Source organism: Pseudopodoces humilis, chromosome 5 (assembly GCF_049639895.1).
Source record: "Pseudopodoces humilis isolate 2021_Gansu_Grassland_sample_001 chromosome 5, ASM4963989v1, whole genome shotgun sequence".
In the NCBI taxonomy this organism is placed as follows: domain Eukaryota; kingdom Metazoa; phylum Chordata; class Aves; order Passeriformes; family Paridae; genus Pseudopodoces; species Pseudopodoces humilis.
Window position 1 is genome coordinate 23832801 of NC_142204.1, and position 22816 is coordinate 23855616.

At 50.1% G+C, this 22816-nt stretch overlaps 1 protein-coding gene across 2 annotated transcripts; it reads left to right on the plus strand.

Annotated features, from left to right (window-relative positions):
• The first annotated feature begins 1957 nt into the window (after window positions 1–1957).
• SYNGR1 (synaptogyrin 1) lies at window positions 1958–21476 on the plus strand. Of its 2 annotated transcripts, none has more exons than XM_014256643.2 (4): window positions 1958–2149; window positions 12818–13055; window positions 13883–14028; window positions 15270–16665. In XM_014256643.2, exons 1-4 carry the CDS (start codon window positions 2051–2053, stop codon window positions 15366–15368), a joined length of 582 nt encoding a protein of 193 aa, XP_014112118.1. In that variant the 5' UTR covers window positions 1958–2050; the 3' UTR covers window positions 15369–16665. The 2 variants fall into 2 exon arrangements, with proteins under 2 accessions (XP_014112118.1, XP_005527689.1); XM_005527632.2 differs by having other exon boundaries at window positions 1960–2149; window positions 16523–21476.
• Window positions 21477–22816: the final 1340 nt, after the last annotated feature.

Here is a 22816-nt window from a genome sequence, read left to right on the forward strand (position 1 = left end):
CTTTCTTGAAATGGAGTTTCAAAATTTCATTTCATTTAGTGAAATTTCATCTTGTTATTATAATGAACATGGACTTAATCCACCATTGCTTGTGGTATGGAAGGGGATGCAAACCCAAGGCAATGGTGTCAGTGGAACCCAGAGCCGGTGCTCTGGAGCCTCCTGAACACATGGGGCACCCAGAGTTTGCCCTCAGGATCTCCGAGGGCTCATGGATAAGGATGTGTTTGACACAACATCACGGGGAGATTCCTGCACCCAGAATGAACTGAAGAACTAAGGATCCAGCTGTGCTGGCACTGCAGCTCATCTTCCTAAAACAGGGATGCTCCACTCCTGGAAAGATCCAAGGTCAGGCTGGACAGGGCTCTGAGCAGGCTGATCTAGTTGAAGATGTCCCTGCTCATTGCAGGGAGGTTTGGACAAGATAACCTTTAACAGCCCAAAACATCCTAGGATTCTGTGGCTGGCTATGCTGGAGGAATCTTCCATCTTCTCCTCAAAAGGAGCCCCACAGAAGGTGAGGAATGGCTGCTCACTTTTTGGAACTCCCAATGGGAGCCCATGGGTTAGCTTTAAATGCTCTTCCATCTCCCTCATACATTCACCTTTAGCTCTTGTACATTTTTGGCTTCCACTGCTGAGCTTAGGGAACTGTGTCACAACCCAAGGGCTTGCTTTCCATTTCAGTCCTGATAAAACAGATTATCAGGGACTCGGCAAAAGCCAGCAGACCACTGGGATGCAGCTGTTCTGAACAACAGGCACGGCCCAAGGAGCTGGAATTGTCCTTAAAGCTGGAAGGCTTCTCCTCACACATCCCTTCTTGGCTGTGCCAGTGGCCATGGTGGTAATGCGGGCAATGGAGAAGCCCAAGGTACTGTCAAGGCTGCAGCCTCTGGAGTGCAAGGTGTGCATCTTGCAGTCTCTGCCTCCTAAAGTCACGGGATCTCTCCAAAATCTGGACTCCCCATTTTCACAGAGGGCCTTTTCCCACTCCCTCCCAGGGACACAGTGCGGGTAGCAGATGCTGGAAATGAGAGCCCCAGGCTTTGCTGTAGAGTGATTTTGAAGTTCACCGAGCATCTTTGTCCAGGGCAGGCACCTGGTGAGGGATAATAGGTTGTGCCCAAGAGCCCAGCTTTAGTCCTCTATGGGGGCTTCTGTGGGGCAGCATCCCAGAATGACCAGAATTGCTGGGGTTGGAAGTGAGCTCTGGAGATCACCTAGTCCTTTGGCAGGGACACCTAGAGCAGGTGACATGGGAAGGTACCCAGGTGTCTCGGGAGAAGGAGACTCCATGATACCCCGGTTCCAGGAACTGTTCCAGTTCCTCTGCCACCTTGAACGTAAAGAAGTTCTTCCTCACGTTCAAGTGAAATTTCCCTTGTTTTAGTTTATTGCTCTGCTGGGCACCACTGAGAAGCGTCTGGCACCATCCACCCACCTTTGAGATATTTATATGCATTAATGAGATCCCCTCTCAGTCTTCTGTTCTCCAGACTAAACAGGCCCAGCTCCCTCAGTCTCTCCTCCTAAGAGATGCTCCGGACCCCAAACCATCTTTGTGGCCTCTGCGGGACCCTCTCGGGTAGCTCTTGCTCTCGTACTTGGGAGCTCGGGACCGGACACGGCCCCCACACGCGGCCTCACTCACTAGGGCCGAGCAGGGGGCCCGCCCCGCCGGGCCCCACAGAAACCAGGAGCAGCATCGCCCCCATCCCTTCCCCGGGGGTCTGGAGTGGCCCGCCTTAGTGCCGGGAGGCGTTCCCACCCCCGCAGCGCCCGCACCCGGGGCACCGCACGGCCCCGGCCCGCCTGGCCCCGCGTTTGTCCCCGCCATGTGCCGCGGGCGGCGGCGCGGGGGGAAGGGGTGGGTGCGCGCCCCCGGCGCGGCGCGTCCCCGTGGGCGGGCGCGCGCGGCTCGTCGCCGCCGGGCTGCCAGGCACCGCTCGGCCCGGCTCGGCTCGACGCAGCCCGGCTCGGCTCGGCGCAGCCCGGCACCGCCCGCCGAGCCCCCCGCCTGCCTCCCGCCCACCCCCCCGCCGCCATGGACGGGGGCGCCTTCGGAGCGGGGAAAGCCGGCGGCGCCTTCGACCCGCAGGCCTTCATCCGGCAGCCGCAGACCATCCTGCGGTTCGTCTCCTGGGTAAGGCCCCGCCGCCCCCGCGGGCGGCACCGACACCGGCACCGGCAGTGGGGCGGGGGGCGACCCGCCGGGCTGCGGGGGGCGCGGGGCTCCCTCCGGAGCGCACACCTGACCTTCCTGCACACCTGCATACACACACACACACACACACACACACACACACACATAAAACCATCGCGCTGTATGTTCTATCCCATTACACGTTATTATATGTAATCTGTTATGTGTTACATATTTATTATTATATGCTTTATATATGCATGTGTATGCGTATGTATCCACGTATATAATATGCATGTGTCCATCAATAGGTCTCTGCACAGCCTAGATCTGTACACAGAGATATGTACGTATATGCTTCCATAGCATTTATGGCTGCGTCTCTTATATATATCTGCAGGTATGTTTGGATATAGGGATCTGCCTCTGGGTTTATATGTCTCTGTATGTATAAATCTCCAGGTATATCCAGACGTATACATGCACACAGACGTACAGCTGTATGTACGTCTATCTGTGTGTGTGGATGTAGGCCCATATAGGGTGAGAGCGGGCTGGTCTGGGGTTTGTTCCGCGGGGAGGGAAAGGGTGAGTCAGGCTGGACCGTGACCCTGTCTCCATCTCTGGTGGTTTCCAGGGTGGGATGTCTTCTCACTCTTCCATCTCTGTGTGTTTATGGTGGATGCAGGGAGACAGCAGGATGTGGGGTGACAGGGGGAACCCGGGAGGGGGGGATGCTGCAGTCCTGGAATTGCTTTCCTAGGGGTCAGAGAGTGCTGGGCTCAGGCCGTGCTGGGGTGAGTTGAGGGGGGCTGTGAGGGCTGGATGTTGCTCTGTGTTTTACCCTTACCCTCTCAGCCCCCCAACCTGCTTTCCCTGTAATGTTTTCCTCTTTGTAATTCTTGGGGAAAGGGGGCAGGGGGAAAGAGGAGCCTGACTGGGGTGTCTTGGGAAGGTTTCTCCCTCTTCTCGTGACGCTGATCCCATGGCTGCCCATGGGGCTGGCGCGTTTGTTCAAGAAGGTCATTGGGATTAAGGGAGCGAGAGCTGCAGCAGCGAGCTGGCGGGGGAGAGATTGAGGTCTCAGCCGGGAGCAGAGAAGGGAGGGCAGGCAGGGAGAGAACGCAGGGGAGACACATGCGCAGGGGAACTGGGAGGCAAAGCAGCAGGCTGGCTTTGGGGAAATAAAATAAAAGCAGTGCCAGGTGGAAACAAGGAGGAGAAGGGAAGGTGGCCTGGCTTGCTGGTGGTGGTGGGGAAGCAGCCCTTGTCCTCCCAGCCGGGTGGGTGCGTGATGTCCCCTCTGGGTGACTCGGAGGGGTGGCTGGAGAGCCCCAGGACATCTGAGGACTTGATTAATGCGGGCATTCTGTCTGTCTGTCCATCTGCCTGAGCTTGTTTACAGTACAGCACATCACGCTGGGAGCGGGTTGGCTGCGTCGGGGCTGCTGCTGGGCGCCAGGAGAGGGGGTACGCGTGCCCCCCGCCCCTGGGAGGCTGGAGTGGAGCCAGCCTGTGTGCCCAGGGATGATGGACGTGATGTGACCTACAAAGGCTCTCCCGTTGCTAATCTCTGTGGCAGAATTTTATCTTTATCTGCCTCTCAGTCTGGTGGGTTTTTTCCCCCCCTTCATCCAAGCACTGCAGGATTTTGGCTTCCCAGAGGCGCCAGGTGAGGGAGAGAGAATGAGAAATATGTTTGTTTTTTAATTAGGTACCTAATCTGCTTCAGAGTATCTCCGACACTGTTGGCTTGCTTGCTGAGCTCATTTCTGTGCCCTGCAAGGTCTCCTCTGGCAAGAAGCACTTTCTGGAGAGTGGCATTTCCTTGGGACCCCATGCTATTTCTCCCTGCCCATCTGACCTTGACAGAGGACAAGATGGGATTTACCCCAGGCACTTCACTTGGCTCTGGAAATTAAAGTTCTTTTGCAGAGGCTGGAGGTGCTCCAGGCCAGCAGTTCAGCAAGGGAGGGTGCATCATGACTATCATGGTGCAAGGCTATGCCTTCCTTCTTCAGCTTTTCCACTGTCTTGGTCTTGTGTGTCCTCCTGAGCATCTCTCCTTTAACAAAGCAGGGGAACCAAAAGCTGACCCCAAATATAAAAATTTAGATGTAGTTTTGGTCTTCTCTTTAAACTTGAGACCAAGAGGGGTCCTCGTGGGCAGTGAAATCCTCTCTCAGGCTGTCACAAGCATCAGACCCTTTATGGCCCCTTCCATAAATTGGAGGAACTTTGCTGAGAAAAGACTAGTTTGTGGTTTTCTTCCCTTCTCACTTCCTCTGAGAGAGGGTTCCACTGTTAATCTGTTTAGTATCCATTTACTTTTGTGATCTTTTGCCCCTCAATTTAAATGGTGCTTTTCCATCCCTGGTGTTTTCCCCTGGGTATTTATAAACTGTGATTGCACCCATACTTAGACTTTCTAGTGCCAGGTTCTATGAGCCAAACTCTTCTTGTGGCCAAGGGCTCTCCTTCCTCGTGGTCTCTCTGAGAATCCTTCCTTTCACGTGCTTTTGCACACACTGAAAGTATTTTGCCTGCCATCTCCTGAGATCTCATTTGCCTTTATCCTGCTCATGGCATGAATGGTCCATTGTCCCTCCAGGGCAAGCTGGAGGCTCCTTTTGGCCTGTTTCACATGATGAGCCTTCACTGAGAGCAGAAATTCCCATGATTGCTTCCTCAGGCACTGACCTTGTGCTTGGGTCATGCTGCCTTTTAGCAGACTTCATGATGGCACAGAGGTGCATGTGGCTTTTTACCAACAGGCACCAAAAGTGGTTCCTGCCCAGGGAGTTTGCAGCCCAATTGAGGTGGCAGCAAATCTCCAGGGAGAACTGCAGGATGAGGAACAGATGGGATGACCGAAGATTATTTATGTTGCTCCTTGCTGAAGAGGAGATAGGATAAATTTGACAAGGAGAATGCTAAACTATGGAAAGAGTTTAGCAATTCTGGAACATCTGTCCACCACGACAGCGTTGTGAGGCAGCTCAGGTTTCGTGGGTGCTTTGGAGGTCAGCAGGCACAGCAGAGTGTCTCCCTACAGAAAGGTTGCCTGGTTGCCTGGTGTGTGTGCTGGTGATCAGTGATGGCTCTGTGGGGTTGCCAGTCAGGTTTGGATGTTTAGGTGACCCAGAAGCTGGAGCTATTGTTGCTACAGCTGGAGCTCATGGTGTTGGGTGACCCACACTGAGCTAGGGCTGCACATCTCCAGGATTATTCTTGAAATAAAGCAGGCAAGTGTGAGCACATCCCTACCTATTCCCATTGTGCCCTGACCCACAGGGCAGTGCAGCAGTGCTCTCCACAGCCGGTGCAGGGGAGCTGGGTGGCTCCTCTGCAACTGACAGGCATTGGATATAGCACTGGCACCATAAATAAGTAAAATGCTAATCGAAACAGGTTGTTCCAGGTGCTCCTGCCTGCTTGGAAACCTGCTGGCTGGAGAAACTGAAGTGCTGCTTGATGTAAAAGCCTAACAAGGCAAAAGTAACTCAGTTTTTGGAAGCAGGCCCAGGTTGCTTTGATGTGAACTTGAGTAAGAGTATTTCTAACCAGAGCTGCGCAGACAAAGCAGCCCATTAAAATTTGTCACACAGGCTGAGGTGCCAAGTCCCCCTCCAACACCGAGGTCACTGCCTCTCCAAAGAGAAGTTTGGTGAGCGGAGGCACTCAGTCTCCTTTTCCATCACGTGCTGCTATTGCCACCATGTCCTCTGGCTGATAGGAGCATCCAGGAGATTTGAAGTGGTACAGGAGGGCTGGCCCCTGTGTTTACACCCCCAGCACATCCCAAGCAGCTCCAGCTGAGCAGACACTGCAGGTGAAGGACAGAAACCACATTCCTGGCTTCCCCGTGAGAGGTTGGCACCTGAAAGCTGGAGGATGGGAACTAGCCACAGCATGGCAGAGAGCCCCATCCCCTGCCTTGCCAGCAGATCCCTGGCCTGCCACACTCATGTTTGGCTTACAAAACCACTTGTCTCTTCCCAAGGACACGTAGGATGGGTTTGCAATGGCAGTTAAACAGAGCCTTAGAGCCTGGAGGCCTTGTTAGTCTAAAAGCAGCTGCAACTGGGCTCCCACCTTCTTTCTCTCCCCAGTTAATTTAGCATTGCCCATTGTCCTGACCCATAGCTCATGCTTTTCTGCCTCTGCTCCTCCACCCCATTTTTGCTGCAGCCACCACACTCACTGGCTGTGTGCTTGTGAGGTAAATTGGTGCAGATGAAAGGAACACAGTGGTTCAAAGCACGTGCTTTCAGTCTAGCCCTAGGGACAGTTCTTCATGGGATGCCCTTGCCTAGGTCAGCTTCAAAAGGATTTTTGGAGCTTTGCTGTCACTGAGATTGGGTGAAAGGCTGTGTCAGAAGATGAACAACAGATATGCACAGTTGCACACCGATTCAGGGTGGATACAGCAGGTTGTGTTGTTTCCAGCATAGCATTTCCAGGAAGGATCTGGAGCAGAAACAAATTTCTCTTTAATGACATTTCCAGATAAAAGTCTGAGAAGTAGCAATAGGGACCAAAGACAGTCAGAAACATGAGCAAAAACTAAGACAACCGTATGTAATCTGCTGTTTCAAAACATGAGAGGCATACAGGGGAGAGAAGCAGAGGAACTGTGTGGTGATGGGACATGGCTGAGGGAAATCTTTGTGTCAAAACAAGGCAGCAGAGTGGACCCGCATGTCTGCAAGAGGAGCAGGCACTGCAGGTGGCACGGGGTGCAGTTCTCTGCCTATGCTGGCACAGCCAAGCCAAGGAGGGCGATATGTGTTGCTAGAAAGAAAACTGAACTTTTCATCTAGGAGAAAGATGCAACTTTTGGGTGGTCACTTCGCTGACCAGTGGCACAGCAATGTAGGGACCATCTAGAAAGCACAGAGGAACCTGGATACCAGCATGGACATGTAATTGTGGAAGGTTGTCACCAGCAGTGGTGGGACAGAAGATGCTGTTCAACCATGGGAAGTGCATGAGACCTGAGCACAGGTCTGGTGGGAGGCAGAAGGGTTAATGGCCAGGCAGTCGGCTGCCAAACCATGTGTGAAAAAAAAGCTGTCTGGCCAGGAAAGTGTGTCCCAGATCCCATGGCAGGAATTAGGGATGCGGAGCCTTTCTCCCTTCAGTCACCTGCTCCAGCTCAGCCTTGGCCAGGGAGCTGGTGCCACGTGGCTGATGGCCAGGGAGGGTGAGCTGGGAGGGAGGTGCTGGTATACCTGTGCTTTTCCCCCTGTCCCACGTTCAGGGAAATGGAGTCCAGGGAGACTGGCCTCCTCCAGCACCTGTACAAGGCTCAGACTGTCGAGACTGTGGGCAGGAGACTGCCTGCATGGTGCTGGCTGGGAGGAATAAATAGAGGCCGCCTGTTTCCAAGCTGCCAGTCCCATGCATCTCAAAACCTGCATGTGTTTTCTTCAAAATGAACTAAATACAAGTAGATTTAATGAAAATAACAATATCAACAACAACAATAATAATAACAACAACAATAATAATAGTAATAATAATAATATTCCATGTCTGTGCAGGGCACTCCAAAGCTTTCTAGAGACTCCATTTGCAAGTGGCTGAATGAAAATGAAAGCCAGATCATCTCTGCCAGTTTATCATTTGCACCATCTCCTGCTCTTGCTTTCTTTTTAAACAGATTTATTCCTGGTCATTACCAGATCAAACTCGGAAGAGGTTATGGCTTCGTTCTGCCTGAGGGGGATTTGATTTGAAGTCCCACGAGGAATATTATGTCATCAAACTATTTCCTCTCTATAACAGAATAAAAAGCAGGGTGTGTGAGAGGAAGAGGCAGCACGCAGTGCGACAGAGGCTGTGACTGGAGGGCATCGCGGCGAGCCCAAGTAGGCAGCTCAGCAGAAACCCTCTTCAGTCTCATCCCCACCACAGCCATCAGGGGGATCTTGGGGATGAAGTCATGAAGGCAGCATGACAAAGTCCTGGGATGAGGTGCAAGAAAAACCTAGTGCACTGCCAGAGGCTGGCTGTGCTTTGCATCTGTCACATGATGCTCAGGAGCATCTGATGCACAGCTGGGGATGGGCAGCATGGTGGAAAGCGCCTCACATGATGCTCAGGAGGTTTTGCCTGGCTTTCTGCAGGGCTGAGCCTGCAATGGGGAGGGACTGGAGAGCCTCTCTTCCCATCTCTCACCTTAGCTTTTGGCAAAACCATATCACCTAGTTTACCAAAGGGGGGGTTAAAAAGGGTATTTTATGACAAGATGCAGAATTTTGCCTAGTTTGCACTTTTCTCACTGTAATGAGCTTTTATGTGCCTGTAATGGTCAGCATGAGCCTCTTGAGAAACGAGGAGAGGAGAACTCTCATCTTCTCTGTCTCCTCCCTGCAGTGCTAAGCATTAAGTTAATTTTGCTGCATCTTTTGGCACTTTGCTCTGCCTCTGTCAGCTTTGCAATGCACCTGGCTCTGTGCTGCACTTGGTGTCTTTGAAGCTCTTAGATGAAAACAGGAATCGAAGAAAATGATTGCAACAACCTGTGTTGATGTGGTGTTTAAGGAGCAGTGAAGTGGAGCTAAGCCAGGTCCCAGCAGCAGGGCTGAGTTGGTCAGATCTTTTCCAAGTGCTCTTTTCTGTCCTTTTTTGAGTGTAGTCAAATATATTACTGCTTATTAAATGTGTACCTCCAGACAGGCTGCACACCTGCCCAATTGATTTTGCTCTTGGAGGCTTAAAGAAACCCTCTCAACCTAAAAATCTAGTTAGTTCAAGTCTGTTAACTGACTGAAGCAGCCTTGCTGAAGAAATGAGGCAGCTTAAGTGCACAAAGCTGGGGATGGCTGGCTGGTTTTTGTTAACAGGCATAAGAAAGTGGCCAGTGATCCCCCTCTGCCGAGTGGAAGGATGGGCTGCATTTGGGAGCCTCAGAAGGCTTCCTGTTAGTCTGCAGACAAGCCACTTGCCTGCATCTCATTGCTCAGTCAGGAGAAGACTTCTGCCATCTTCTCCTTGCCTCCTCTTTGCAGCTGGATGTGTATTTTGGGTCACTTTGTTAGTGGCCGTAGGCAAGGCTTTATGCAGCGAGTGCCAAATGGCAGGAGAAGACACAAGGAGCAGTGACACAGAGCAGAGGAAGCTTGTCCCAGTGCTGGTGGTCACTGGCATTTCCTTACAAGTGCTGCAGATGTGATGGGGACAGGAATGTAAACACTTAATCCTTGAAAACTTGGTGCTTTGTTTATAATCTAGGCAGTCATTCATTCTGCATCTGCTGCTTGGATCATCTTGCAGGGCATGGATTGTGAAATCAAGGAAACAAAATATATTTGCTCTTTCTAAGATGAGTTGCCACATCAGGTGGTGCTCCCTTACCAACAAGGAATAGCTGCCATGGATGAAGTGTGCAACTGTTTCTCCTAAAGACTGCAAGATCTAAGCTCTCATAACTATGATTTTTTTTTTCAGAAAATTGTTTGTCACAACAATTTCCAGGTACGGACGTCATGGGAATGAGACAGGTGATGTTGCCTGTCAGCAGCAGCAGCAGCAGCAGCAGCAATTGCTTCTTTTGCTGTCCGGCTCTGCCTGGAATCTCCGGTTTGAGCCTGCCCATTCTTGCCCAGTCAGTGTAACCCAGCCCAGCTCAAGGCTTCTGTGCACAGTGGGTCTTCACAGCGTTCTGCTGTGCCATCAGGGTGGTGACAGGCTGGCAAAGGGAGCACGCCCCCTCTTTTGTCCTCTCTGCAGTACCAGGGATAGGAGCATGGATCAGAGCTGATACCAATGGTGAGGAAAACACAGAGAGAAGGAGACATCTCTTAAGCTACTGTGCTTTGGTCCATAGAAAACTTTCCTAAGGACAAAGAGTACTTTGGGATGGCTGTTTCAGGACAGAGAAGATAAGCATCCACAGTGTCTTACTCTGCTCACAAGTGAGAACACGCTTAGTGGAATCTCCACAGAAAACTCCATCTGAAATCAGATGCTTGCCTGTAAATCATACATTGGGCACCTCCAGGCTGTGAAACAGGTTTCTCTTCCTAGGAGAGAAGTCTGGCATCTTGGCTGTCTGCAGATGGAGAAAGGAAGCTTAGGAATGCCACCTCTGCTTAGAAATTAGGGAGAGGGAGATGTTCCTCTAGTCTTGTGACTCTGAGCTGTGCCTTTATGATGTGCCAGCATAAAAAGGTATGAAAGAGCAAATGCAAAAAGAAATTACTCTGCCCAGCCCAGCAGCAAACCTAAAGGTAAAAGCAGAGAGAAGATGTGTATCAGGATATATCTCCACAGATGTGTCTCTGGGGAGAGACCATTACAGAAGTTCATTCATCCCAAATGAGTAAGCAGAGACTCACAATACAGCTCATTGCAAGGGTTTGTCTGACTCAGGGAATCAACATTTTACCAGTTTTGAGCCCTAAACCAAAACTGAACACCAGACTATGCTACTTTAGAGGCTGTTCCTCATCTTCCTAAAAGAAGATAAGCTTTCTGTCTAATGCTGCAGAAAACAGGGCACCCATTTTGTGAGCTCAATATATGGAGTTTGGTACTTCAGGTGTCAGCATCAGTGCTGGTCACAGCTTCACACTGGGGTGTCACTTCAGGAGTCTGTCAGCTCTTCCTCAGCTCAGAGGAACAGGGTGTTATTGCCAATGACCCTAAGCAGACCTGTCAGCCCAGCCTGTTGTGAAGGTGTGTGAGACATCCCACTGAAAGAACCTGGCTGTAATTGTCAGTTGTAATTGTAATTTCGCTGCTTTCCAAACTATTCAGGCTAAAATTTTGAGGATGAAATTTTTGCTTCTAGCAGAAGACATTCTTATTTAATTTAAACGGGCAATTTCTGCAAAATATGATCCATCTAGATTTGCAAGAAGAAGGATGAGGAGGAGGACAAATTGGTTATTTTACTTCTAAACTTAAAAAGCTCTTGTGATTTTCAGAGAACCCATACAGCTCCTACGCTTGGGAACACCAGCTTCCAGCTTTTTTTAGTTTGCTCTAGCGTGATACACCCAATTTCAACAACCCAAGTGTGACCCAATTATGAGACTTGAGGTGAAAAAATAATATTGGTGTCAATGGATATTTGTTAGAGTTTGGCAGGTGAAATGTGGTTGATGTTGAGTATCTGCTCAAGGGCTGCTGGGGGACTGTGAGTAAGGCTTTTTCTCTGGTTCTTGATGTCACAGGCCAAGCATCAGAGGTCTGTGCTTTGGATCTCAGGTATCCAGCCTCACTGATGATTGGTGGTGTATTGGGTTGGCATTAATCAACCATTTTCCCTGCACTCACAAAGCTCCTTCTCTGCTTTCTGGGTTGTCTTCTGGTGCTTGGTTGAGTTAAGTGGAACTGGGGTCCTAAGCAGGCAAAGACTCAGACCTAGCTCCACTTCCTGTAGAAGACTTGGCCTCCTCATCTTCTTACATTACAAGGAAAAGGCTGCTTTTCCTTGGGGATGGGTTGCTGGTTCCAAGGGTGCCAGGTCTTGTGCAGACATTTCCCAGGCTGGCAGAGTACCCTGGTGATGTCCTAGTGCACTTCATATGTAATTTCATCCCATACTTGAAGTCCCATTCCAATTTCCCTAAGGCTCTTGCAGGCAGCATCTAGTCGGCTGTTCCTAGTGAGGTTCTCCAGATGCCCTGCAAAGAAAAATCTGTACATGCTGCCTTAATATTCCCCTCTTTCTTCTGTGGGGAAGGGAAAGCTTTTTATTTGAGATGCAAGGTGCAGGACTGGGGCTGCTGTAAATAGCTCTCTGCTTTGGTGAACCTGCTGTGTCAAAGAGGGACAGCCTTGTGGCCTTGCGACGAAGGCTAAGCCCATGAGCAAAGATTAGACCAGCAACTGCGGATTAGGGCATTTCTACCTGGACTCATCCTTAATTCTGCCTGATTTAAAATAACATGCAGTGGCAGTGGTGGTGACAGGTAGGGAGGACTCACAATGGCCCTGAAAAGTGGACCTGGAGTAGGGTCCTGGAGTAGAGTTTTGGCCTCTGAAATCTGTGGGGAAGGTTGGAGGCACCTATATGTTGGACAGAAGGATAGGTGCTGTCATGAAGTGGGCTGATGGAAAACTGGTGGAAAGAGGTGTGTGGCATGGGGAAATGGGGAGAATGGAAGCCCAGCAGAATGGAGCTGCAGAGCAAGCAGGGCTGTGGATTGTGGGAAGGTGGATGGGGAAAAGAACGTAGTAGCTTGATAGATAAAATCAGTGAACAAATGCATGGTAGAAACAATTAATCTCTTGAAGGGAAAGGAATGAGTGGGAGAGTAAGTGCAGACTAAGAGGATTTCCACTACTTGAAGCCATTGTATGCAGGCACCCGCACCAAAACCATATCCTAATTTATGCTCCATGTCACCTCCCTCTGTGTGTCTGTGGGAAGCCACCCTTACTCCAGACTGCAGCTGCTCTGCATCGCTTTAGGTCAGATGGATAAGAAGGTTCAATCTAAAAATGTCCTATTTTAAGTTAATCCTCAGAAATAAAATGAGACCATGTCAAATTCCCTGTGGCTACAACCCAGGCAAGGTAGCAGGGCAGGAGCTCAGCAGAGCAGAAAGGTGCTGGTGAAGGGTGTCTGTCCCCTGTAGAACTCTGCTCCTTTCTGCCGGTCCAGAGAGATGGTGCTTGCCCTGATGTGTCTCTGGCCTCCCTCCCCACCAGGTGTTCTCTATCGTGGTGTTTGGCTCCATTGTCAATGAAGGGTACGTGAACCGCATGGATGAGTTAGAAGAGCACTGCATTTTCAACCGCAATCACAATGCCTGCAACTATGGCATTACCGTGGGTGTCCTCGCCTTCCTCAGCTGCCTTCTTTACCTGGCTCTGGATGCCTACTTCCCGCAGATCAGCAGCGTCAAGGACCGCAAGAAGGCAGTGCTCTCGGACATCGGAGTCTCAGGTGAGCTTCCTCCTGGCTTATTCCAGCCATTCAAGCAAACTGCTCCGTGTCAGGCTCTCCCTGGAGTGTGTCAAAGGGGCCAGGAATGGAGTGAGAGCAGGATCAGGTGAAGCACCTGAATTTGCAAAGGACTTCAGGCTTGCAAGTTCTTTCACAGTTAGCCCCTTGCCTAGCAATCCTATGTACAGCTGACAAGACAAGGGGAAGGATTGTGCCCTGTTTTTCTGTTGCTTTGGGATGCGCATTTCTCTCACTGTGCTTGGCAGAGGGTCAGTACCTTCTACCTTCACCCCTTTCCTGGGGACACAACATGTTAGTGATCTTTCAGCACCTTTCCTTGATGTGAGTCCCTGAGCTGTTCTGTCCTGAGTTACAAGCTGGTCTCTGTGTAACTGCAGACCAGCTGCTTCCCACTCTTTTGCAGCTCCTGTGGAAGGAATTGCTCTTTGCTTGTCCTTGCAGGACAGGTTTGTGAAGCAGTGGCTGTTTCATAGAGCCCAGGTGATCTCTCTAGTACTGGAAGCCCTTCAGGCTCCCTCCCAAGGCCAAATGCAAGTCCTGTGATCAATCCAAACACGAGCAAATGAACTCTCCTGAGGTGCTTTCTGCAGACACCTCTTGGTCACCTTGATAATTTGCTGTCATGGAGCCTGCCAGCTCACTTGGGCTCAGACTGGCTGAGCAGTCAGTTTGGCTCAGTCTGCAACATTGTGGTGGGTCTCAGAGGATTGAAATTTCCAGAGAAATGTAATACGTCTATGTTATGCTCACACATGTCTTCTTGTCTTTGTCCTTCCCTTTGGTATGCCGGTGGTGGTCCATCCCAGCCTTTTGGGCATTCCTCTGGTTCGTTGGCTTCTGCTTTCTAACCAACCAGTGGCAAGCTTCAAAACCAGAGGACAACCCACTGAATGAGGGAGGAGATGCAGCCCGAGCAGCCATCACATTCTCATTCTTCTCCATCTTTACCTGGGTGAGTACAGCCATGATGTTGGATCAAATTCCTCTGTGCTGTATTATCTTGTGGGGAATGAAAGGTGACTGGCTAAGAGTGGTTCCCTCTGGGATCTCAGTTCACATGGCTTCTGAGAAAGAAAAGCAGGAGAGGAGGTGGTTGGGAACTAAACTTGGGAAACGGGGACTCAAAAACTTATGTGGAAGAAGGTTTTTTAATATGGCCTTGGACAAGCCAGCTCCCCAGCCACCATTGTCATAGAATCATACAATAATTTGGGTTGGAAGGGACTTTTAAAGGGCATCTAGTCCAACCCCCCTGCAAAGAGCAACTAGATCAAGGTGTCTCAGAGCTCAGTTCAATCTGACTTTGAATGTTTCCAGGGATGGGGCATCTACCACCTCTCTGGACAACCTGTTACTGTTTTCCCTGTGTGTCAGAGGACTTCAGCAGCATTTTCACCTTACAGACACTAAACAGAGAAGGGACCTGCAGGCCAGGGGTTGCACCCATCTCCCTTCCACCTTTGCTCCCATCATGCAAGATGTCATCGTTGTTCTTCTGGATTCTTTACCCACCACTGGACTGCCACCTCACTGGGTCACCTTTTAGGAAGGTGATGGTGCTGTCTTAAGACTGCCCTTTGCCCAGCAGTTCTTTATTGCTAGTTTCCTAGAAAAACTGTTGGGTGCAATATGAATATCTCTGATGACTCCCTCCTGCCTCTGAGAGCACCAAGCACAAGTGATTTTTTTGTCAAGTGACAGGATAGTGCCAAGCAAGAAAGCATTTTAACCTTGTCTCCACACATAAGCCCTTGGGGCTTTATCTTCTCTTCTTCCTACAGGCCCTATCTGCAGGGGCCAGATAGGAAAGGTCAGAGCTGTCAAAGAGGAAGGGGGGCTGCAAAGGCTTGTGCTGTCAGCACATGGTGACAGCACATGGTGACACCGAGCAAGATTGAGGAACAGCAGTGTGTGTTCCCTTCATGAGCTGTGTCCTGCACTTGAGTGCTGCCAAAAGTCCCTTGAAAGCTCCAGCAGAAAGTGAGACAAGGACCAGGGTTTTTGCAAGGGATCCCTCAGGACACTTTGGGAGGTGCCATCACCTGCAGAGATCCTTTCCCATGCACAGGCTTGCAAGTGGCCAAACAAGCATCCTCTTCCCCTGGTTCCTTGGGGTTTGTTTTTATTTTAGTCAAACACTCTGATTTGCTCTACCTTACTGATTCTCCTTCCCACACCACTCTCTCCTCACAGGGCTTCCTGGCATTTCTGGCTTTCCGGAGACTCAGAGACATTAATTTTCAGGAGGAATACAATACCCTGTTCCCTAACTCCCCATCCTTGCTGCCTTAGTGCCCCTTGCTGATGGGAGAATTTGGGGGAAGGGGTGGAGGGATGCAGCTGGAGGAGGTCACTGAGCAGAGCTGGTTCCAATGCCCTGACTATGAGTGTGTGGTCACTGCAGGGCATGGGATGGGAAGATATGGGCCATTGAATTGGTGTGAGGCTGTCCATTGAACAGGGCATCTCCCTCTGGAAGGTTGGAACTGGCAATTTCTTCTCCTCTTCTGCTCCCTTCTCTCCCTCACCCGTACCTTAACTAATGCTATGTAACACCACTGTGCCTTTATTTGATGACTGCTCAGACTTAATACTTCAGCCAGGAGATGCCCTCTGCTCCCATCGTTTTATCTCTTCCATTTCTTCCCAAACCTCATTCCCCAAAAATCTCTCCCCCATCACCTGCTAGACTGCTCACCTCTCAGGGATGCTCTGGGACAATGAGCCATGCCTGCTGAACCCTGTGCCACCCTGCTCCCCCAGTCCACCAAAAGGTTCCCTGCCTGCAGTGCCTGAGGCAGGAGACAGCAGTTTACTTGCGAACTGTCCCCTGGTTTGGGAAGCAGCTGCCTTGCTTCCTGCTGCTCCTTCCCAAGGTCTGTGCTACATCTTGCAGATGTTGACTGATGAAAGTGTTTCAGGGGGTAACCTCTACCTCAGTACTTGGTGTCAAGTCCTGCTCTCCTTACTGGCCTTTACAAGTTAAATGGCCTGGTACACACAGCCCAGCAGGTGAGCCCTCTGGTGTTGCTGAGGCAGATTGCCTTCCCACAGCCAGGAGGGGTTGACTGGGATAACCACGTGCCAACTGAGCCTCCGCGACCCGTGCGATGTTGGTGAAACTCCATCGGCAGACAGGGGGGTGCCCTGAACATCCCAGAGAAAGCAGGGAGCCTTGGCAGGCTGCACACAGCCAGCTGGTCTTGCAGCCATCCTTGCCCAGTTCTCTTCTCTCCTTGTGGGCTCGTGCTTTCTGTGGGAGAGTGTGGACTTCCATGCTCTTGGGGCATTTCACCAGCAATCTGCCAGGTGGGCCTTGCACACTAATCCATAACCACTACTAACACCACTTTTGTTTGTTTCTCTCTTCCGGTACGTTCCTCCTCTTTTTCCTCTTCCCTTCCCTCTGTGCTTCCCATCTCCTCCCTTCACCTCCTCCCTTAAAGGTGGGCCAGGCATTCCTGGCATATCAGCGTTTCCAGCTGGGTGCCGATTCGGCCCTCTTCTCCCAGGACTACATGGACCCAAGCCAGGACTCCGGCATGCCTTATGCTCCCTACACGAACGAGGAGGATGCTACAGATGCGGTGGGGACATACCAGCAGCCCCCTCCAGCAGATGCTTTCGACACCGAGACACAGGGGTACCAAACGCAGAACTACTGAGCCACCGATGCCCCTTTCCCTTCCCCTTTCCCTTCTGCCCCTGCTCCCACTGCCGGCAGAAAGCCGAGGCACAAACAAGACATGTGCAGAGTGGTACAAGAGGTGGCTCTCAGCTATGCTCCAGCCTTCTGGGTCATCTGTTTTTATTTATTGTTTTTAAAAAAGGCAAAAAAAAAAAAGGAAAAAAGGTTTCCCCATCACCTATTCCTTCTCTCCCACCAAGCTACCTGCCAGAATCAATTTTTTCCAAAATCTGCATTTTGATAGGAAGGTCCCTCCTTTCCTTCTCTCCCTCCTGTCTTGTTACAGAGGGCAGAGTCTGTCTTGTGGACAGGAGAGGAGCTATGGCACTGGCAGGGCAGGGGAAAGGGTGTTGGAGGCAGAACAGAAGAAATGAGAGGGACTGGGGACCTTCCTAGAAGAGGTGGTATCACTAAAGGTTGGAGTAGATGTGGGAGCATCCAAACTGGTCTGGAGCACCTGGTGGCTCAGGGAGGAGAATGGTGTTGGAGTCAGCATTGAAGAGTGTGAGGAGGGGCCTGGATCAATGTCCTCCATGTAAAGACAGGGGGGCTTTTCCCTGCCACATGCTAGTGAGGGAGGGGTGCTTTATTTTTAGAGGGTTTGGGAGAAATGGTATTGGGGAGGGGGAGGAGCACAAGGAGAGAAAATGGGAAGGGAAAACAGAAGATTTGCAGGTACAATCAGAAATCACAGGCCCGTCTGTAGGTTATAGCAAGAGACTTAGAGGAGTGGAGGGGGAGTGCTCTGAGATTCACTCCTTCCTCAGCCCCCATGGATTCCCCTCACCTGTTCATCCTGTTAGTCACTGCTTTTCCCAGACCAGTGTTTGATGAGGCAGGAGGGGAGCCATACACAGTCTCTGGGCCCAGATACAGTGCCTGTGGGAGGCAGGATGGAGGAGGTGAGCTTCTAGAGGGCCCTGAGAGCCTTCAACCCCAGCTGGGCTGGTTCAAGGGGGAGAGGGCAGCTTTGTCATTTCACCCAGGGCAGGAGGAGGAGAAGGATAGTTTTGCTACTTAGGTCCTGCTGAACCTTCCTCTATTCCTCTGTTCCTTTACAATAGTACAAAGCCTCTTGCTGACACCATCTTTGTAGCACACAGGAATGGAGCAGGACCCCACTTAGAAAGAAGTACTGCTGCTGGGATGGCCAGCAGGTGTCTGGCTCTTGCAGAGGGGTGCAGGGAAGGGTGCAAGCTGGGAAGGGTCCTACCCTGTACGGCTGCGCTTTGCCTCCCACTCAGATAGGGAGGCGATCTTGGTGTGCAGAGAATTGATTTGGGCCAGACTGAGTTGTCTGAAAACTGGACTTTCTGTACTTGCCATAGACCTTAGTCTATGATCTTAGTGCTCTTCTGCAACATCTCAGATCCTGGCTGACTTAAAAGCCTCGACTAGGTGGCAGCAGTGACTCTTAGATAGAGCTTCTATGCTCTACATTCCACACTGCTCATGATTTTGCTCCAAGTAAAGACACAACTGTGGAAGCCCACTCTCTGTTTCAAGTTAGAAGTTAGGTCTGCGTGTGAAGACAGATTCCCAGATTTCCCCTAAATGGAAATAAATCAGCAATAGCTACCTAGGCAATTCTCCCAGGCACAGACATATCTCAGAGCACAAGAAGCAGGCTTTACCTTGCAGCAGTGAGGAGGTCCATCCCCCAGGCAGTCACCCTGCTTGATGCAACACTAGTCTCAGTGGCAGAGATCAGGAACAGATCCAAAATCTGTTGGTGCCCACAATGCACATTCAGCCTATTCCTCATATTCCCCCTAGGAGTGGGGAGAATGGGACATAGGTCTGGCTTGTGGCTGTGTGAACATCTCATTTGGAGGACACCAAGGTTACCAGTTCTTCCCTCCTCCTAATGCCCCACAAAGATAGGGAAGGGGTAGAAACTGTAGAGCAGCAGGCCCCCAGAGGGAAGTCGAGCAGTGTTCTCCTCTCTACACAGGCACTGTTTCTCCCTGCTCCTACCAGCACACTTGTGCTGCCAGTGGCTGTCCCCATGGCTTGTCCTCCACCGGCTTGCCCTGCCTTGGTGGTGGTTACCCACTGGTGAGGACAGGAGCAGGGGATCAGGTAGCCCCTAAGGACACAGCAGGAATGACTGGGCACAGGCACACATCCCTTGCTCTGTGGCTATAAGTGAATGCAATACTGTAAATAGGAGAGGTGCTTTTTGGAAGGAAGCCCCTCGAGCTTCAGTTTCTGTGGGTTCAGCCTAATATTTAGGCTTGGGATGGGTTTACTTTATTGAGAGAGGTTTGTTGTGACTGGATGTGGGGGGACACCCTCCTGTCTGTCTCCCACCAGGGGAGAAGAATGATTGAATGACAAGGTGGAGGAGGAGAGAAATTAGTTGTACTCACCCAGACTCATCTGCGTCATGCTTTCCTTTGAGGTGTGGGGAGGGAACCAAGAGGATGTGGAGGCTGTAAGTAGCCATCCCTCAGCACAAAAATGTGTTGTACCTTCTGGGAGATCCCTCTCTGTGAGTGACTAGGCACATAAGGAGAGGTATGGGCAGTATGTGGGGGATCTGTTTTGGGGTGTGGTGCAGGAGCAGCTTGCATGCCCCTCCTCCCATCAGAGTTACATAGGTGTCTAAACACCATTTGGGGCTGACTAATGAGCAAGCTTTTCTTTATCCTCTTGGGCTTGCTTCCCTCATGTAACCAGCTGATGGGCTGAGGTGGGATTGAGGCAGGAATGAGCCTCCCCCTCTGAGCACCACTTCAGTGAGACATGAGCCAGGTGACTTCATCTTGGGTTACCTCCCATCTCGCTCTTCTCCTTGCTTTGTGTCATAAGAAAAGCATTAATGTGACAGGGCACTCTACAACATTAGATACTTAGACAACTTGTTTTGCTCATGGGAGAAGACATACTCTGCTTGGGTTCATGTGCTTTCAGCCTTTGCAGTGGAGGGTTGGTGGTGACCGACCTGGGAGTGGGATTCTGCTTGTTTGCATGTAGCCCTTTAAAATGCAGAGTGCAATTTCCATTGGCATTTGGCTGGTTCTGTAGCTGATGAGACATACAGACCTACCTAAAGGGCTGGTTATCTTATCTTAGGTGGTTTTGATAAGGCACTGCCTATTTCTGGTGATCATAGGCAAGACCTGAGCAGCTGACTGGAACATGTCCCTTTTACATTCTAAGTGTGGGTGAGATCAGCCCTGCTCTAGAGATTAGGAGATCAGAGGGGAGGCTGTATAAGCAAAATGATAAGGTGGCTTTCTTCCCCCTCTGCCATTTGTTCCAATTAGAGATCCCCATTATAGGATTACACATCCCTTATTGGGAGCAATGGCCCCTTGATGTCTTCTTATCTTACGAAGCCCACAAGTAAGGGACTGTTTTGTGGAAGCAGAGGCTGTGAAGGGCAAAGAGATGATGAAACCTTGCCCCAGTTCTGTCTGTGGATTCAGCCTCCTGATGTGTCCCCATCCCTGGATCACCCATATCCCCATCACCCTATTCATCACCTCATTACATGCCCTTCCTCTCTGCGTTATTCCTGGCAGTTCCCACAGGGGAGGAGGTGTCTTTGTCCCTGTACCCTTGCAAGCACTTGGGAGGACCCAGGAAGGCAGCATTGCAGGGTGGTTCCCACAGGAGTCTCAGCTCCCATCCCCAGAGCAGGTACAAGGTAAGGAACCCAGTGAGGCCACCTCATGCAGCAAGTTCAAACCATCCATCCAGACAACTCCCTGCTGCCTGTGTGGCATTTGTAACACCACCTGGGCTGCCCTGCCCCTTCCCCTGCCACATTACTGCCTGTGTATAGTATATATATTATATATATATATTTAAAAAGATGTATAATATAAAGCTATACATATATGCGTATATACGATGACTCATGGATGGCCTGCCGCATACAGGATCCTCTGAGTGGTCTTGTCTAAGCCCGAGTGTCCCTTCACCCCTCCTCCCCCTCCCCCTGCCCCTCTCCGTTCCAAAATTCAACTACAGCAAACCCCGCCACCTCGGCACCTGTGTTTACAATGTCCTATATATTTGTGGTTAACAAAGTGAAGGTGGTAACTACTGGTGTCTCAATAAAGTTATGACGTTAAAAATAACCATACTATATGGAAAAAAAATAATGGTCTGGATTTTCTTCTTTGGGGAGGGATGCAGTTTTTAGTTTGGTTTGCTACAAGACCATTGGCTCCTGTGCTTCTGCATGGCCAAGCTGGCAAGTTTAGTAACAATCAGTGGCTTGGATGGAAGAAAGAAACCTAAAGAATTGCCCTTATTGATATGTTTCAGTGGAAGCTAATGGTCACATGTTTTACTTGGCCTAAGTTTCAAATCACACACAACATCAAGTCTCTCAAGTAGGAAAACTTGAGGAACCTGACATGCCATGTTAGAGGTGAACTCTCACTGTGAAAAGGATGTTGCAATAGGGGGTGTGGATGGGGGACTTAGAGGAATATAGGATACAAATCCATATGAAAATAAACACCTGTATTTCCACACCCAGGGAAGCAGATCTGTTTAGTCCTTTGATGTGTCTTTATCTCTGTTCATCTCTGTGTGACCATTGCTCAGGTGTCTGGTGTACTGCAGGTTTTCAAAACAATCAAATCGTGGGAAATGAGCTCTCAGGGCCACAGTGGGTGTCAGTGATTGGTAGCCCACCACTAAAAAGGATCTTGTTTCAACAGGCTTTGCAATAAAAATGAAATTCAAAATCCCATCCTGTGCTGATGCTTAGCTAAAGCTTCCTTCTCATCCCTTTTTAATGAGTCTGTCACCCGAGTACCTGAGTATCACATTTCCCAACCTTTGTGAGGTTTGAGGACGGTAAACAGAGGCACATGATGGTGAGCAGGCTCTAGCCATCCCCCAAACTGTCTCCCCTCTTGGGGCCACTATTGAGCACACACAGCAGCTGCACATCACATTATATATGTTGGTGGACCGACCCATCTGTTTCATGATTAATCTTTGTTTGGACAAAGACCCTTCCTACAGTCACAGCTTTTGGGGTGGATGTTTTGTGGAGATACCAAGCCCACAGAAAGGCAAATGTCTGTGTGGGCAATAATTGGAATTAAGAAGTGGTGAGACAAGATGTTGCCAAAAACAATTTTAGATGAGTAGGACTCCAACATTACTAGTTTGTTTGTGTTTTCTAATAGTTTGAAATCTCTTTAATTTTGCTCTCTGGTATTTCACATGCTTATGAGTCATGTTTTGAAGCTTCTCCCTGCAGCCATGACATCTAGAAACAATTCTGTTATAAAGCTGTTTTATTTTTTTTTAAAGTTCACATAATCCCAGGACTCAAGGAGATGAAACTGTTTAGAGTATCGAGGAGTTCATTAAAATTATATGAAACAACCCATTTCCCTCCCTCAAAAATCCATCTGGCCTAAAACCGTACAAACTATTTTGCAGAGGTCTTAACTCTTGGGGGGATCAGGACTATCATCATTTCCCCTTTCTCTGGCAGTAGCTCTCCACATTGGCTCACACACTCTAAGAGGGTGCTGGGGGAAGGAATCTATTGTTTCCAGCTTTCCTTCCTTAACACTTGTTCATTTTATTGCCCCATCTTACTTTCCAGCATGCCTGGAAACAGTGGCCTGCAAAGAAGTGAGGAACCTTAGCACACCTGTACCTGTGGGAAGCATCAGGCTGAAGCTGGTAGATGAGGTGACCTCAGTGTGAGAACTCACAGCGCCACGCCCTCACCATACCTTTCTGCCTGCTGTAGGAGCAGAGCAAGTATGGCAAGCTGGCTCTGTCAGAGACACCTTTCCTTTTTTCCATGTCACCTCCTGCAAGCTTTCCCAGAAATCTTGGCTTGGCTTTCCTTTCCAGCCCCAGCCTCTGTTAGCATCAAAACAGAAAAAAAAAATCTCCCTAAACATATCTCACACATGATCAGAAGAGAGAAACTAAATGATGTGATGGCAATCTGGCAAATGGTTCCTGGTTTCTGAGCGCCTACAAGAGCACAGTGCAGGGTCTGCCCCAAGCTCCCTGCTCCCCATGGCACGTTGCTCAGTCATGCTGTTCATCTTTCATC